Source organism: Netta rufina, assembly GCF_964035555.1.
Source record: "Netta rufina genome assembly, chromosome: 4".
Lineage (NCBI taxonomy): Eukaryota > Metazoa > Chordata > Aves > Anseriformes > Anatidae > Netta > Netta rufina.
This window is the reverse complement of record NC_140127.1, coordinates 50,701,725-50,721,105: the sequence shown is the minus strand read 5'-3', so window position 1 is coordinate 50,721,105 and position 19,381 is coordinate 50,701,725. Positions and strand designations below refer to the sequence as shown.

Sequence of the window (19,381 nt, the reverse complement as noted above, 5' to 3'; positions counted from 1 at the left end):
ATAAACAGGTCTGGCTAATATGCAATAAAGCAATGTAATGTTCTCACAGGGTTCTCTGGTTCATAGGAAAAGTAAATCTGTTAGTAAATTGGACCCACAACTGAAGGGGCAAATTCTACCTTCCTGAGAAGCTAATATTCACTGAAGTTCAAAACATACTGGGATGTCTGTATGACAATGTTGTGTTGGTGTCACAGCTGATGTGATTTTTCAGAAAACAGGTAGCAAACAGCCAGTAGTGGTTACATAACCAGTACACAACCATACTGGTTACATAGTAGTACGTAAGTTACCCTGTTTTAATGAAAACCCTTAACAAAAGCCTTAGATGAAAAAGCCTGTAAGTCTGGCAGTGAGAACAGAGAAAATGGTTTATAATGTCTAAATGGTGATGGGGAAAATACAGCATCCTTACTGAAATATGGGTCTTACAGCCATCACTTTTGCTCCTGCATTACTGATTCTGACCGGTACTGGGGGTCGTGACAGTTCTCCCAACTCAACCATGCCTGTTCCTGTTCACTTGCAACACTGCTACCCACATTTTTTGGGTTGTGGAGGTCTCAGGCTCTCACAAAGGAAACTGAAGGACATAGGCTACAGCTCCTTGCCTACCTTATCACACCACTCAGCATTCACACGCTGAAACTGGAAGCAGTGTGTGTCAGATGGTGGTAGTTGACCCAGACATATGACTGAACACACAGATGTGTGACTAGAATTCACTTGCACGTCTAATCCCACATCCAGCTAAGTGCTCCTCATACATCAGAACATTTCCATTTTGTTTTCTGCAATGCTGATATGACAGCAAGAGATCACACACTAAGAAAAAGTGTGCTGGAAGACAACTCCCAACAAGCTACCCCCATCTGAGGGATGATTAGAAATAGCAGTTTACCACTAAGATAAACGATTCAGGTCTAATACACCTGGTTTGTAAGCAAGAGATTAAGCATCCCTGTCTACTATTCAGGCTACTTTCTTGGGGGGGGGGGGGGGGGGGGGAGAGCTTTAAAAAAGATTAATATTTACTGGATCCTATCTCCCAACCACGCATTGTTAATCTGTTAAACATTCAGAATATATTGTAAAACCAAGCCATTACACCTTTGTTCCACATGAAAAGCATCCATAGTGCATCATGTTCATCATAGTGCATCTTTTCCGTAGTAACAGACATCTTGACAGGCAGGAACTCCCTAGATTGTTCCTTGTCTGTCCTTCCTTCATTAGCTTTGCCAATTTCTCTCTAATCATGCAGGAAAGACCTTTTGGCTAGCCTCTTCTAACAGTTCCTCTAGAAAGTCAGTACCATAGCAGATATTCTGGCTTCATTCTTATCTCTTGCCTGCAACATTTTTATCTTCCCTTAAGAATACCTTTACAAAACAGGGTCCCTTCTGGCATTTGTCAGAAAACTAAAAAAAAAATACCCATACTTTAAGCCACCTGTTTCCAAAGCCATATTAGAGACTTAAATGTAACTTAGTATATGTCCAAAATCTATTATTATTTGTTCTCAGCTTTATATATGGATATAATGACACATATTACATATTGCTGTATGATTTCTACATTTTCATTTGTCACATTTTGTCTATAAATACAGATTCTACCTTTACAGTTCGTGGCACTACTCCCTTCAAAAAGCACTACTGTTCAACATTACTGCAAAGACATTTGAAGCAATATAATTGTTTGCCTAATATAATGCTCAAATTGAGAGCTACTGGAGATCTTACTAGCTTCACAGCTTGTTTTTCCTATAACTAATCATTAACCTTGTCTAATTTGTGATACCAAACAGTGTTCAGACTCTACTTACATGTCTGAATGAGCCAGCATGTAGAATAATTCTTATCACTCTTGCCAGCATCTATAGTAAGGCTTTTTGTAGAACATTCTTTTCTTGATCAGTCCTGCTTTCAGCTATGCTATATTATAAAATCAAGACACTGCTCTATGAGGACTGCTTTTAAAATGTTTTTATCCTACTCCTTTGTTAGGAATCATACTTCCATTCAATTTCTTATGCTTTGTCTTCCTTAGAAGCTTTTTTATTTTTTTATTTTCAGTGTTCACTGCAGCATCACATTCAAACTCTATTTTGATGAGTTCAATTTTAATATCTTGCAATATTTTTTCCTTTTGAATTCATTTCCATAATGGAAATGGCAGACAGGAGAGAAGATCGCTAAACGTGAAATTACAGTAACAGGATCTAAGCCTTGCTCATAGCAAGCTTCCACTGATGACACAGATATCTAGTTAGACATCTGCACATTTCACACATTACCAATCAAATTCTTTTAAAAGGATTTTAGAAAGCATGAGTTCAAGTAATTACACTACTGTAGGACAAAACTGCTCTGGATGCAGAGCAAGGACTTGACTAGATTAGCCTGGGCCAGGTCTTCCCAGATTGCTCCCCCATGCAGCTAGAATCCCCACCAACGTACACACATCATTCTTCTGAATAAATATTCCAAGCTTCTTTTCCCATTCCAAGTTTTCACGTACTACTGTCTTCATATACTGATAGAAAAAATTCTTCTGAATTTACCTTATTCCCTTGCTTCTGCACTAATACAGGGGCAGTATACCCTGTACATTAAAAAGACCTATTCTAGAGAAAGTCATTAATAGTGAAAAACAGAAATAGTTACCAAACACAGTTCTAGCTGGAACAGATTCCTTATTTATCCAAAATGAAACTTGAGAAAGGATGACGGTCATAATGCATGGGATATATGTCTGAATCATAAAATAACCCATTTTCCGTCTGAGGTGGAAGTAAACTGTCATAACAATATATTCACCTAAAAAAAAAAAAAAATATTTTTCTGACTGCGCATAAAATTTATGTGTAGCAGAATAACTGTTTCAGACTATCAACTAGGATGATTAAGATGATGCTAATCACAACACTTAACATGTATAGGAAGATATTTGCCTTACAAGACAAGAACAAAGATAAATTTTAACCAATAAATCCTGGAAACAACAGGTCCTTACAGTATTATTCTGAAGCTGCTTTCAAAAATACTGCATATACACAATTAACACTGGATCACTTTGGATAGCGTAAGTATGATTTAATTTTTTTTTTGGCATCTGCTGAAGAAAAGAGTTTCAAGACACAAATTATCTACCTACCACAGTATCCAGAACATTGTGGTACCCATCTGCTAAATAAAACAATTATAACAATGATGCATATAAAATGATATGGAAGCATCTCAGCTTTTTACTGTATTTATACACCAGCATCACTGTGATAAAGAGACATGCAAAAATCATTAAAAATGTCTTAAGTTTAGATAAAGTATCATTTTTAATATTAAACAAAATAGTTACAGTTTCAGCTTAAACTGAATAAATCATCTAAACAGAAGTACTACAGAAAAAGCATTTGGGGGACAGTAAGGAAACGGGGTCATTAAATCATAATAATCAATACACTAACAGGTCAATTTCTAGTGTACTTCAAAATGCTGTTTTATCTTACAAAAAACATCCTTAAAGCAATACATCACATATATTTGCTTTATTTGTTTCATTTTGACCATCTCACAACACCCAAACTTGCTGATGTTTAGAAAATGATTCCAATTTTTAAAAATATTTTGGGAATATGCTTGCTTTATCAGCAAACTGCTCATCAGTGATACTTCACTCATTTAGGATGCCTGTAGTTGCCATTTGCCTTATTTCTTACAGCATAAATCAGCAGAAGTATCTATTGTGACTAATGCATTTGTGCCTATCCTTATCTGACTAGAGGGTTTTTATGGTTTTAATAACCCATTCTGTATGCTCTACTTTTATCCCGAGCTGTTTGTACCACCAAACAAAGGAAGTCTTTTGCACATAATGTGGATACAGTGCTGAGAAATTACTTCCTCACCCAGGCATCCTCTTGACTCTTCAAACTGCATTTTAAGCAGTGATTAAATACTCATTTTGTCCCTTGGAGTAATGATCTCATTCCAGTTTTCTGAAAGACCTTCGCAATCTACGGTAATGAATCTGCAAATGTAAATCTGAAGGACAGAAACCTAGTTCAGATTTATGTTCTCAGCCCTCAATATATACCCTATGACATTCAGTAGAATATCTTACAGGAAAGAAAGAAAAAAAGCCTAGGGCATTATTACAGGGTTAGTTTTACCTGAAATTAACTCTTGCTGATGAGATTCCTACCTGTAATAGATTTAATGGTTTCAGTGGATACCGTATGCCCAAGCAGGTCATACTGAACTAAACTGGAAGACTCCTCAGGAACTTCCACTGACTTCTCAGGTCCTTTTGTCCAGGTATAAATCATTTCACTCTTTGGATATGCATCTACAACACAGCACCAGTTTGCATAAATAGGAAACTTCTCACACCTTACCAGGACCCCAACCCAAACCTACTGAAATTTAACAGCAAGACTGACAGTAACAACTTTAGAAAATAACCTCCACGTGAAGTTGCCCCAAAAAACCACCCTCACATGAGAATAAATTGGAGCTAAAGTCATATGTCAAGTGTCACACATAAATTAATTTCACATTTGAACGTGAAGTCTGAACACTACACTTTCTGGATCAGCCCTTACTGAGTATGTAAAGATTATCTTTAAAGTTATTTTAGAAATTTTTATCTAAAAATTTATTATTAAAATATACAGTATCTAAAAAAAGAGTATGATAAAGAGGACACATTTTGGAGACTGGGTGCAAATTTCTTTACAGGAAATATGATTATACTAAAGTCAAAAGCTTAAGGGTATTTTTTGCCACAAACCAGAGGTCAGTAAAAGATTCAGTGTAGCCCAGAAATAAGAACTCCCAAAGAAACATTCTAACATTTAACACAACAGACATAACTTAGGGCTAGCATTCAATCCCTACACAGCCCAAACTCCTGTTAAAATTCAATTAAACCAGTCTTGAATTTGAAATTGCTATGTCTTATTTAAGGTTTCACTGAAGAAGACACCAGATTAGTGTGAAGCACAATTTCTGCTGACTGATGATTCTGCCTGAAGAAATATGCTGGTGGAAAAGTCCCTACTATTGAAGTTCCCCTAGTACACATCTGATACCAAAGCCAATTCTAGAAGTACCAGGTTCCCAGTCTCACCATAACTGGAAAGAAAAGCCTTATCAGAGCAGTATCTTTAATATCCTCGTTTTGCTTGACTGACTACTCAGCTGTATAAGCTCAATGTATGCTAAGGAACAACTCTAAGCAGCTTCCAGTCATTTCTAACTTCAAAATTAAGGTGTCAAGGAAAGCAGATTACTGTCCAGCCGCTGACTACATCCCACCGTAAAGCAGCAGTGACCAGGGACACTTAGAAGAGTAACAGGATAAATAACAGAGCACATCAAGCGTCCCCAGGTGGTCACAACAATCTCTGCTGTGGATTAAAATCAGAGAATCATAACTGCCTCTCTCTGTTGCATGCAATATGTCCCAAAACATTCCTTCTAACAAAAGTCAGGTGTAGATTTTTTGGATAACCTTCAGACCTTGAAGCAAAAAAGGACAGTCACCTGCACTACGATTTCTCTCATTTACTCTCACCAGTCTAAAAACTATCTAGCATAAACTTGTCACTCAGACTCCCTCATATAGGCCAGGAGACAGGAGATAAGACATACACAACTAAGATCAAATCTTCACACTTAACATACAAGTCTATCTTAGGATATCAGCTTGACACCACTGACTGTAGAGAAAGCCAAATAACCAGCTGCCCTAGGCACCTTTTACCTGACTGCTGTAATTTGAGATGGATCCCACCCTCTGTCTTCTCCAGAGAATTTCTCACTTCACTGAGTGTTCAATTCATCCCTAGGAACCAAGAAAAACTACACATTTCAAGAAACAGTATAGCCAGAAGAGGGGGGTTTAACGTAATAGCTGAATCACTGCCTGCTTTTCAGTTCTCTGTCTGGGTTTAATTTTTCAGTTCCTAAATAAAATTCTCAAGGAACTTAACAGGAGTTTCGTCTGCATAAGGATTGTGTATCAAGACTAATATTCAGAAAGTTTAGTAATTGATCAAAATCTACTTCTACTATTTAAATTCTGTAGTTACAAGAAATTTCATAATTGCAACTTACAACTCCCAAATTTGAGAGGACAAGCATGACCATCCATGGGAAAATCCACTAATCTCATGGGACACTCTGCACTTATTGTAAGCCTATAATGGAACAAATTAAATAGTCTCTGGTTGCCATTTTGTCTAGGCAGCATAACTTTTGCATACAGTAATTGTAAAAAGCTGAACAAACAAGCTAGATACCTCATTGTGTACAGGATGGTGCCATTTCTCATTATTCTGAAGAGTTTATTTGGGGCTGTCATATTATGTGCAACAGACTTTTTCCCGTTCCTGAAGAAAGTGTCAGGAGTCCACACCTTCGAAACCATCAAGTTGTTAAGTCTTAAAATTTCAATAGGGCCATCGTATTTTAATCTTTTGTCTACCCATGTTTGACGGAAGAAGACATCCATTGTATACTCCTGTATTAAATTGCAGAAAAACAAAGATCATATTTTGCATATATAAGTGTTTCCTGTAATTAAAATAAATAAATAAATAAATAAATAAATAGAAATCACTTGGGAGCAAAGAAATTAGTTGTAAAGAAAATGCTAAGTCCACTACACAAACATTTCCACCAATTAAAGTGCTGTGTACATCTTAATAGCTTAATTTCCCACATTAGTCATATCAATAAATTGCTACACATATTTAATCATTAAGAAATAATTAATCTAATTAGATTGCAGGAAGCAGGCAATTTAATTTGTAGTCAAGCATATAACTGGAAACAAAATGATCTGTGACAATAAGTGTCAACAGATTTTTAAAGAAAACAGCCAGCAGCAAAATAAAATAATCCATGGATAAATTAAAATATCAGGACAAACAACTACCTCCACTTTAAAGTCACAAAAGGAAATTTAATTTCAACTGATCAGAAGTAAGCTTTTAAAGAACAAAAGTGAATATTTCCTTTGTCATGTCACCAAGACATATATAATAAAATACACAGAGCTGCATAAACACATATTTATTTTTAGCTACATAACTATCCCACTAACCTCCCCAGAAAAGCCATTTGGATGCTCCAAATAAAACGTGCCAACAACTGCAGAATTGCAGACACAAGTACATCATGAGAAATCACATGCGAATTAATTGACAAAGGAATGCATTTCTCATTTTGGAAAGCTTAAGCATTTCACACACCCACAAAATATGTATATATATATATATATATATACATATATAGTGGCATTGGAAAAGGTAACACAGGAAGCTTGAAGTCCTTTCTAACTTACAGCTGCAATTCTGTGTTAAGTCAAATAATGTTTTTGACTTTATTTCAAATGTTTCTGCATGTTATCAGCATTGAAACTACTTGTTTGGTCATATCTATTCATATGGGCAAGGATACATCTCTACAAGTTTAATGCACACTAGAATTAGGTTTGCGGCCTTTTGCATGGCTGCATCGTCCAGTAAGGTTCATAGTGAATCTACCAGGTCTCTCTTCTATTGTCATTTCCTGCTGGTGACTTCATAGCTTATAGTAGCAGTTTCTGTTATCAGCTTCTACGCGACACATTTTGTAAAATGAGATTTCAACTCCTTTCATTACACTGGGTACCAAAGTAATCCAGTTCTTCTAAAAAAACACTCTGATCAATCACCCCCTGTACTGAGACTATCTCACGCTTTGCTCTTCCAGCGAGTTTTATGAATGCAGCCACATACATACCACATTGGGTCACCAATGGATACACTAACTAAAAATCATCCCCAAAACAATTCCTGGATCCCTGTAGTTGTCTTCTAATCAATCCCTAATGACAAAAGGGGAAATATCTGCCCTAAACTCTCCTTTTGCTGGTTCATTACCTACCTTCACTTCTTGTTTTCACTCCTGCCTTTTCCAACATAACTAATAATTTCCACGTGGCAGCATGTCACATTCTTCACCAAAGCCTGAGAGATCATATGAAGCCATCAATTTAGAGGTGAGGATCACATTACTAGATTTCCTTTGGACCAGATTGTTGCACCTCTTGTCACACTGAACTGCATCATACATAACAACCATTGAAGGTGTAAGATGCAGTCCAACATAAGCCATAGGTGCAGGAACCTAGTCCTTGAAAAAGTATCTTGCTGTCACATACCTCTCCCCAGCATAGAAACAAATCAGGTGCACCAGAAAGTGCAGACTAGAAACACATGGGAAGGAAGCTATTGCCCTGAATCTACCTTTCCCTTAAACAAGGTAAGTACAAACATATAATGCACATATGTCTCTGTTACTTCCATGTGATTTCTTGGATGTTTTATAAAAAAGAGAAACTGTCACATGATTTAAGGGAATACTGCTGGGTTATAGAAGTTGATGAGAGTTATGCTGGATTTGACCTCAAGTGGATGCAGATGCCTTTCAGACACAAATAAAAGTACGTGCAAATGTAGCATTTGTCTTCTGTGAGTATTTCATGCATGTTATTTTGACATTCAGTTTCTGCAGACACTTATGAAAACTCCTATCAGTCAAACATTTACTGAAAGTGATGCTAAAAGGGGCACAAAGATTGACAAAGGGAATTCATCTGAAATGAAAATGTCAACAAGTATTTGTGAAATGATGTTATTATTATTCACCTGAGAATAACACACATTTCAAAAAGGGAAAGGCAATTTCAAAGAGATTACATATTTTCCCCACAGTATGCTTAGTGAGATGCTTCCTGCAAGGCCTCTACACCATAAAAATCTGCTTTAAATCCTGTGAAGTGATTTCTTTAAACCAGTCAAAAACCAGTGCAAGTGTGACCAGAATCAGGCCTGCTGTATCTAATTATAAGCTATAAATTAAGCTGCTCCTAATCCTGTCTACTTTGCATGACTGACAGAGCAGTACGGAGACATGACTTAAGCATCCACTCCTGACTGCAGTTAATGGTTTCTCAGAAACAGGAAAGGGCATTTTAATTCCAGAAATACATACCATTTCTACATCAGAAACAGGTCCAAAACTGGTGACATATATATCTGTTTTGACTTCAGTAACAGGACCTAATACATGAAAAGGAAGTGAGCAAGAAAACATGAATTTTGCTGGTCAACAGTTCTCATAAGTGATCCTGGCATGTGAACAGTTATCTCTTTGAGGGTTCTGTGGAAGAGCAAGAGCAAAATGCAAAACAGGTCATTTCAGCTAAGTCTCTAATAACAACCACTGCTCAACTATCTTTACCACATAAGTAAGTTAAAAGCAGCATTTCCATGCAAATCCCCATTTAGGAAACCAACATTTACTCAACAGATAAGAAAACACATACCAATAAATTAAAAGACTTATGGAAAACACCATGCTGATAAACAACAAGCACCTCATTTAAGTAATCCACACTCCCCAAGGTATCTGTTGCTAATATTCAGTCTTACTGGTAATAACTGGGCTACAGATATTGGCATGTCATGCACTAGGCAATTTACTATTGCAGGATCAAGAATTGTGACCATATCGAGAGAAGTACTTAAGTGGCTTAATACTGACAAACAGAAGATTTAGGAATTTCAGCATTTTGGAGTGTCTGAACCTCGGTCCACATGCTATTGCAAAGCCTGTCGTGAAAGACCTAGTGATATTTATGACACAGTGCAGCAGAGGTCTTGAACATTCACAGCTGGGAATGGCAAACAGCCATCAGAAAAAGAAGTTTCATCTCAACGTTATCATCTCCTTTACTACAGGATAATGCACTTTGAAATGTAAAAAGGGCACCATTCCACATTACCTTTAATGGGAGTCTTAGGATTTCCATTAACCTAAAAACACATGCAGGATTTAGGTCCATTCCCAATGTAAAAGGCTAGAAAACTACTAATTATTACCAGTTATGATGATGATTCTGCAATCAAAGCATTAGCTAATGGTTTAATTCAGGTAATGAACTTACATTATAAATTAAAAATAATAATAATAATAAAAATCTACCGATGTTCCTACCAACCAATACCTGTTTGGGAAAAAAAAAAAAACAACCACAGTTTCTACATTCCTGCAACTCAAATTTCTGAAGAGGATAAGTGGTTCAAGTCTGTTAATTCAGGCTTTATCGTAGTATTTGGAATCTAAATATGAAAAGAGGAAAGACTTAAGACTGTTTGAAGCAGAAGAATATGTGCCTCTTGGAAAGAAAAAAAAAAAATCACTGTTCACAGACATCACTTTGAATCAAATGTTAAAAGGAGAAAAAGATAAGCAACTGGAAAACAGGAAACCCATATTTCTTGCACCTAGAACAAGTGTCAAACTGTGAACAAAAAGTAAAATAAAACCATGCAAAATTATTTCACTAAACAGTTTGCAAGTTATGTAGAGAAGAACAGCTAAGATTTTTTCAGCTAAATGTCAAAAAACAGACTCCTTGCTGGAAGTTAACAGTTTCACAGAAGGACATTTTTTCAAGATAAAATCTTAAGAAAATTCACCCTACAACAGTTGGTAGCTCAGTGGTCCCTGGAAAGTTGGATCCTTCAGCATGTCTGTCTTGAAAAGGTTTTAAGAAGCATTTCCCCAGTTCCAGATAACACACTTTTATACCATTCTGCTCTTCTAAACATGTCAAATGGAAGCTGCTCCCCTTTCTACAAGTAATTATGTGTTCATCGGGGCACAGAAATCCACGAGTGGTTAGACCACTCATTTCACTGCCAATGTAGTCCAATGAAATTTCCACAATATAATTATTTATGGAGAGCTCCAGGAGATCAGAAAAAAAAAAAATAATCATGCAAGAGCTGTCAAAATACTGGAAGTGAAGACTTTCACCTGTAGCATTAAAAAAATAGGTGAGAAAAACTCAATCATACTTGCACATAGAAACACAGGCGATTCAAATTTCCCATAATCACCAGACTATTATTTATCTAGGGTAAACTACTTTGGGTTTAAATACATATATATACACAAAATATTTCTTTATTTCATCTAGCAAATTTGAAATGTTTCTGAAATCCAAGTTCTATAGAAATGAAAAAGAGACATTGCTGCAGACTGCTCTAGGGGGAAAATATAGAAATAAGTCTTTGTTACCCAACAATAAGAAAATACTAAAAGTCATATTCCTAAAAACAAAATAAAACCACCTTTTACTGATTTTCTTTATGATATCTTCATTTCTTTACCTCACAGAACACTGTAATTTCATAACTGTTGAATTGAACAAAGAGGCAGATTTTTCCCATCGGCATGAGCTGGTTTTCCTCGGACATTGATTTCTTCTGTTTTATTAAATCATTACAGCTTCACAAGCAATAAGCGTTCAGAGTCTTTTTGCAAGTTTATTTTTTGGAGTTTCTTGGAAAGATGGAGAGACCTAAGACCAGGAAACTAACCTCAAAATCAGCAAGCTTATGATTTACTACCACTAGAAACTCAATAGGAGCAACATAGGACTAAAACTATGCTAAAGTTTTGTCTTCTAGCAACTGCTATTCTGCTCTTAAACCTTTATTTATTAGTAGGACTCATGAGACAGAAGGAAGGAGGACATACAAATAAGCCACAAAATAAGGTTGAAATTAAAGTTTAGTTTTGGTTGAATGCCTGACACAATGGTAGTGCAATGATGAAATAAATGTTAAAATTCACATTTTTAGGCCACTAGACAATGTCAGAGGAATGAGGATCTACAAACATTTTATGTATCATAACAGAACAAATACATCCACCTAGTACTGATATGCAAATCCCTGCTTTGCATACGAAACTGTGGTAAGCGTTAAGACATTTGGTAGGAGAGAAGATAATTGCAAGGGACAGTGGAGACTGATCATCTCTCTAATGCTTTTCCCAAAGTCGTAGCCCCATCATGCTTCACATCTTTCCCAACATTGTCAGTCCTCAACTGCTAATGCCAACCACTGGATTTTCAACCACATCACAGTACTCAACGCCAACCCAGGACCACCTATGGCGACATCATATTCTCCTTGTAGGAGAAAACATAACTCCAGTACGTAACAATAGTGGGGGTAGAAAGAGTGAGTCATGTCTTTTTCTTTTTTCCTAATTATTACTAATCATGGGAATTCCTGTCAACGAGGAGGTGATTTATAGTCACCTAACCTACTTTTACTGGTGATTTAAGCAGCCCTCTGAAATGAGCATGTTGCACCACTTAATCAACTCGGGCTGTGCAAGCAGAAGATCCTATTAGAAACCTTCACCTTCCACTACTAGCAATAAAATGCAGGGAGTTGTAAGAAGGCCAATTAATTTTAAATATGACCATTTGGGTTTATCCTTCAATGGATGTTCAGAAAGCATCTAATCACCATAAATCTTCAGGAACACTGAAGAACTATTTATAACATACTGGTGTGTATTTTTATGTCAATGAAATAGGAGGAGAGTCCTACACACTGCAGTGGGAACGGTTAAGTCTGAATCACCGCTTGCAAGATAATATATTTTAAAGAAGCTCAGGCAGGATTAAAAGCAACCCCTGCAAAAAAGCCAGAATAGTTCAGCGTTCAGTGGAGATGCTGCATGTGGGTTGCAGAAGTGATGCCAGGCCCTAACCCTGCGAACAGGAACATAAGACAGCTCTCCCATGCATTGCATGCCAACATATGGGTTGAACTGCAGCACAGCTCCCAGCGAAAGACTTTGGGCTCCATTATCCCCTCGTCTCCATAGGCAACTGTCACTGCAGAGATCTCCACTATATGTAAACAGTCAAATCCTGCACAGGCTCTCTGTACATTGCAAATTTCGCCATCAAGAGTCATGCTGCCAAGCAGGAACATTAGCAAACAAGTCTGTACAAAGGTTTTGACACACAAACTACAGTTTAAATGTTAAGTGCAGCTATTGCCACTGCTATGAGATCAGTCCCAGGATACATAAACTACGTGAAACTACATTACATCAGTTCCTACAGCTACATCTAAAAAAGGGGGGAAGGAGGAAGTAGTTGCTACATTATTTATTTTTTTTTTTAAGAACTATATGTGAAAGACTTGGTGCCTTTTCTAAATTCTTGTTGGCTGCTTATGATTGCTATCTTTCAATTTAAAAAAAAAAAAAAAAAGATTCTATGAAGCATGTTCTTTGTTTAATTCTACAACAGAGGACCCCTGCTATATGTGAAATTCTTGTTGGGTACTCAGAACACCTAGGTAGGGCATTTCTGAAAATGAATGTGGAATTCAAACACTTGTGCTACATTCTTTATCCACAGATAAATATAACAAATGTGACAGCACACAGTAACTTTTACATTCATCCATCAGCATGTCTGAACCCTGTAAATAAAAAAACATACCTCCAGAAATGAGGAGACTACTCTGTTTCTTTGCCTGTTCAGCAGTTACTCTCTGCTAAGGCAGCCAACAAGGCTGACATTCATGCCAGTTCCCATGATGTAGACACCTGTCTGCTAAGGACTGGACCAAGAATATCAGCTAATTTTATGCAGGTCACTAAACAACAGACAGATGGTAATGACTTCAAGCATTACAAACCTGGGCCAAATTCAGATCAGGCAACTACAGGTATATAACACCATATCCTGTTAACAAGCCTTTGAGTCATCTGCGCTCACCAGCTGAGGAAAACTGGACAAGTGCCTGAGGAAAGAAATGATCACCTTCACTTTACACTGCTCACATCCAGTCCCTTTGCAACCTTAAAAAAATATATTACAGAATCTATTATGCTGAGCAATGGGACCTTGAAAGTATGCATGAGTTTTTTTTTTTTTTAATAAGAGCATTTAATCATGTAGATACAGTTCTATTCTATAAAAAAAAAAAAAAAAAAAAAAAAAAAAAAGATGTCTTTGCTCTTCAAATTTATCCTGCATGTATTTCTTGACTACACTCACTCATTTTGCCTTGAAAGGAAATGAAACTCTTCAGTAACAATGTTCATATGCTGAACATTACACAGCCTACTAGGGGCAGAGAGGCTGTCCCATACTTTACTTAGGGGAGATGATAGCCAACATATGTAATTTCACCAGGTGTTCAGCTGCACTTTCACAAACACAAGATCATGAGAAAGAGTAAGAAAAGAGGAAGGAAAGAAAAAGGAAAATGAACTAACGTGGTTCTGTTCCTTCTACTCATGAGCCAGCATGCCAGCAACTCGTGAACAGAAAGGTGGAGAGCTATCACCACTTCACTAGCTGATAGTAAGACTTGCACTTTGTGCCAGACTGCACCTCACACAAATAAACAGATTCAAGAGCAGAGATTTCTCCAGTCTTCACTGACTTATGGGCAATCACACCACAAGGAGATAGGAACATGCTGAGGGCAATACTGTCAGCCTCAGAAGGGGCTTTTAAGACCTAACATCAGTGGGTTTCTCAGTCAACCTAAGAGCCTTGAGCAGCAGGCAAGCCATAAAACACCTTCTTTCTTAGGTCTGAACAAAAAGCAAGTTGCCCAAGATTAAAGGCATGCCTAGCAGAAAAATTTATTAGAATTAGCAAATACACAGGAATATGGAGTGATGATTTTCCCTCTCACTTCAGTCATCTCATTTCTTCTTGCTTTGCTAAGTACAGGCTTAAGTGAGTTAGCATGTCATGAAAGTTTTAAAAGATATCATAACATTGCAAAGTTATGACCTTTTAATAATATATACATATATAACAAAATGTGATTCTTCCCCTCTACTCAGCACTGGTGAGACCACACCTTGAGCACTAAGTCCAGTTGCGGGTTCCCCAGAGAGATGTGGACATACGTGGAGAGAGTCCAGCAGAGGTCCATCAGGATGCTGAGGGGACTGCAGCCTCTCTGTGTAAGGAGAGGCTGGGAGCTGGGACTGCTCAGCCTGGGGAAGGGGAGGCTCAGGGGATCTCATTACTGTGTGTAAATACCTGAAGGGTGGATGCAAAGAGGAGGGAGCCAGGCTCTTTTCAGTGGTGTCCAGTGCCAGGACAAGGGGCAGTAGGCACAAACTGTAACACCAGCAGTTCCCCCTGAATATCAGGAAGCACTTCTGTGCTGTGAGGGTGACCAAGTGCAGGTTGTCCTGAGAGGTTGGGGAGTGTCCCTTCTTGAAGATCCTTAAAAGCTGCCTGGACATTATTCTGGGCACCCTTCCTGAGCAGGGAGATGGGACCAGATGGCCTACAGTGGTCCCTTCCATCCTTAACCATTCTGTGGTTCTTTAATCCAGCACAGGTTTTAATCAGGTCTGTCAGGCCCTTCTATCAGGAATTCCTCAGGTAAAGCCTAAAACCATAGAAGTGTTAAAATGGCAAATCAGATTCAGGCCTTTTATGTCAAGTGAATAATGCTCCTGTCAAAATGTCATCTGGAGTTCTACAACCATTTTGAAACTAATCACCCATGGAAAAGTAATGGATTTTTGGAGAAAATCAAGGTTTTGCAATTTTCTAGAGAGTTTGCCTTCGTTGTGTGTCATATGTAAACTTTTAAAAAGCAGATGAAAACTGGAGTCAGAACGTAAGTTGAAATGATCTTCCTTCAAAGTTTTACAGCTCAATAAAAATAGCACCTGGGTAACACCTGAAGTTTTACAGCAGATAATGCTTTTCATTAATCACACCGCAGGCGACTTCTGTAAACACCCTAAGCTTATGATCTGTTAGATAAACAGTGGTTTTGATTGGGAAATCCACACGTTACAAACTGCATCCTGATATTCAGGGTAATGGCAAAATGGCACACAGAGAGTACAGAATGTAACTGACTTAAATTCCACTACACCATTTTAAAACTACACTGCATTACTTTTTTCTTTAGTCCCTAAATACTTTCCCACCACTGAAATTCAAAGCTGCTATGCATTTTATGTCTTCCTGAGAGCACTTGAGGTTTGTTTGTTTGTTTGTTTTCCCCCCCCTACACAAAACTGCCTGTTCTGCTTTGCTTAATTAAACTTCTGGCCAAAGTCTCTTTCCTTCTCTCTTGCTCCTGTTAAGGGTTTAGATTCCCATCCCCCAAAGTTGAGGGGAGCTTCCACTTAAAGAGTCATGAATAACTTTCTTCATGAACTCTTCTGGTTTTATTTATTATGCTAGCAAACCTTGCAATTATTAGTAAGTAACAGCAACTTTTTTTTTTTTTTTTTAACCTGTTTCATAAAGCAACTTTGTAATGCACAATGTCCATCAAGTGACATGGAGAACTTAGTTCTGTTTACCCTCAACATACGCTATGTTCCTGCATAAGATGTACCAGGGCAAGCTTCCACATACTCCACTGATGTTGAAAACCCTCCTGAGGGACCGTAACTACATTTGTAAGCACACTCAGGTGATTTCACTTCTCCTTTATAGCTACCAACGATTGTGCTAATTAGTCATTTGTATCCAGTTTTAGGAAACCTCTAAAATCTAATGTTTCCTCCTTTGCTCTGCATGCAAAAATCTTCATGAATTGTTATTTGTGGAATATAACTCTGAAATATGCCGGCAAAATTCAGAATTTGGCTAGCTCCCCAAATCTGATTTTAAACATCACTTTTGCCAGAATTAGAAATGTTTTCATCGATTTGTAGTTTAAAATCAGCATCGGTCAAACCTCTGTGAGGCCTTTTGTTCTTAAAATAAAACTTTCGTTTCATTTTGAGCCACGTGCAATCTAGATGGTGAATCAGCTTCAAGAATAAAACAAAAATAAATATTCTGCTGCTCATCAGAAAGTGACACAGCTTTAGCATTACTGAAGCACACTATACTTTCCATCTCTAAATATTCCCACCCCCTATGACATTTGTTTGCTACGCTCTATAATAATGAGTGACCCATTTCCAATATGTGAGTCCCATTTGGCATAAAGATTTATCAGCAAAACCCAAGAAATACAGGGAAAATTGAATTTGGACAGTATACATTTTAATAATTAATCCACACATCTTGTTGAGTTATGTCAAAAGGTCGGATCTGACCACTTAGAGAACTTTACATTTATGTTGGTTTCAGTTTTTAGTTAAAAGCTGTTCCTGTCAAATCAGGTGAAGATAACTCACTGCAATGAGCTAGGGTGCTAGGCATTGTTTAAAAAATTGAAGTATTTTTTTCCATGTGTTACTTAGAAGTTCAAAACTCAAAGATGGATGGTTTAGATATTGTAAGGAAGAAGCAAGAAACAATAAAATATCAATTTTGTGAAATATACAGCCAGAAGTGCCTTCCTCAGGATGAAATCTGAAGGTTTTATCTCCCTGTGCCATCTACTTCAATACTGCAGTTATGAAAGTTCAAGGAGATACAAGGAACTTTTCCTTCTTGATAGCATTTTGCTGAAAGACTACTTTTGCAAAATATCCTGCAAAGGACAACTGTATCGAAATAAAAATCAGCACAAACTATATGTCACATCACATATTTAGTAGTTGTTTAATTTTGGAAATCTGATAATGCTCATAAAGCATCTTTGCAAGATGACTAATTAGTTGGCATTCAACCTAAAATGATACCAAACATAGCACATCTCTTGTACGCATGCAGAAGTGTCTGTAACCTCTCTGCAGAGACTGAAATGGAAAAGGCTACCTGTTCTCAATGACTCCTCGGGGTGCTCCAATAAATTTAGCTTTATTCTCGCATAACGTTTAAACTGAGCTATGGAAGGCCTCATTTATTCGATATACCCAAAATAATAAAGAAGTGATCAATGATGCCTGCTGTTGTCCTTTAATGATCAAGATCATGCATGTGAGCCCAGTACATGGCATGCATTGGCATACATGTCAGTGTGGATGCATCACGTGTATGAAGAAGGTACTTTCAGGGGAGGAAGAAAGTATTTCGCAACATAAACCTACGCAAGGATCTCATTCAATTCCGTATAGGAAGAGGCAGCCCATAAGATGTTCTTGCTGGCTTACTGCATCATGAGACGGGCTGTAGCATCTTTCTTTTCTAAAAAAACTTTTAAATTTGTATTTTTAGATTGGCATGCCAGATAATGGAATGAATTCCATCCCGATCCCAGTTATTTTCGGTCCCGAGCCCCTACAGGCGACCAGCACGCCCCACACCGACCGGCGAGCCCGGCTGCTTGCTCAGCAGCACCGAGCTGCGCCGGACCAGCCGGGGGCACCGCGGGGGAGCGGGACCCTGAGTCCACACGGCGGGTGCGGGCAGACTCGGCGCTCCGCTTCTGATTCCTACCCCCAGTTAACTACTAAACCGGAGCTGGACCCGGAGCAGCCGAGCGCTGCTCGTCCCCAACTCGCTGAAGGGAGGGCGCCCACCCCCGACCTGACCCCGCAGCGCGGTACCCAGCCCCGGACCCGCTTCTGCTCGGACCCCATCCGCGACACTTAAAGGGGGGACAAAATCCGCCGGCCCCGGGCTGTGGGGCAGCTTCTCCCTTCCCTGCCAAGCCCACACACGCCGGCTCCCCGGTTTCTCTCCGGCACGACGGCAGCACCCCGAGGACCGGGCCCTTCTCCCCTCCGCTCCCCGGGGGGCTCAGCGCTGCCCCCCGCACCCCCCGCCCGCGGGCACGGCGGCCGTACCCCCGAATCCCGGGCGCAGCCGGTTGTCATAGCCATCCAGGAGGCTGTTCAGGATGCTGGTGAAATTCTCCGGCCACAATTTCTCCTCTTTTTTGCTCTGTCCCGGCGGCCCGCTGAGACTACGAGGCAAAGAGGGAGAGCGGGTGAGAGAGGAGCCGCCGGGAGCCGGCTCGGCGGCACCGGGCGGGGGTCGCCCCGCCGCCCGGGGGGGTACTCACCACGTCGCCAGGCACAGGCAGTGCAGGAGGGCGATGGAGAGACCCGAGGACATGGCGATGGCTGGCTCCTTGGCAGAAACCATCTTTGCATGCCATACTTCACGCCTGGCCACGTTAAACGCCTTGCTCCGGGGCGGGGGGACGGGGACGGCGGCGGCAGCCCCCCGGCGGCCCTACATGCGCGGCTCCCCCCCGGTTACCAGGCGGCGGCGGCGGCGGGCAGGGGCGGAGGAGAGGCGACTTTCCCCGCGCCGTTAACTCCCTCGGGGCAACAGGCACCGGGCCCCGCCGCTCCCGCCTCCGCCCCGCTCTGCCCCGCCTCGCTCTTCCCACCCGGGGCCGCCTCGGCACCCTCCGGGCGGCCGGCGAGGCGAGGCGAGGCGAGGAGTCCGCCCGGTAGCGGCCTCCCCGGGGAGGGAGGAGCCGGGCCGAGCCGCGGGGGGAGGCAGATCTCGGCCCCGGGCGCCCTGAGGGGGCCGGTGAGCCCCGAACCGAGCCCCGGGTGGCTGAGCTGGGTGTCTGTGAGGAGAAGGTTTCTCTCCCCTCTTTGCTCTGCTCATGACTGAGGGCTGAAGTCTTTGCTGTCCCGATCCTCTTTTCTCC

General features: G+C 39.8%; 1 protein-coding gene across 1 annotated transcript in view; it reads right to left on the bottom strand.

Annotated features, from left to right (window-relative positions):
• Positions 1-18,861, bottom strand: part of GABRA4 (gamma-aminobutyric acid type A receptor subunit alpha4) — a gene marked incomplete at both ends in the record, with an annotated part of 37,512 nt that extends 18,651 nt beyond the window's left edge. The window contains 7 exons of the mRNA XM_084285876.1: positions 2,670-2,822; positions 4,207-4,350; positions 6,123-6,205; positions 6,308-6,528; positions 9,048-9,115; positions 18,561-18,679; positions 18,779-18,861. Of these exons, the coding sequence (XP_084142002.1) occupies positions 2,670-2,822; positions 4,207-4,350; positions 6,123-6,205; positions 6,308-6,528; positions 9,048-9,115; positions 18,561-18,679; positions 18,779-18,861 (871 nt within the window). The remainder of the gene's footprint in view (positions 1-2,669; positions 2,823-4,206; positions 4,351-6,122; positions 6,206-6,307; positions 6,529-9,047; positions 9,116-18,560; positions 18,680-18,778) is intronic.
• Positions 18,862-19,381: the final 520 nt, after the last annotated feature.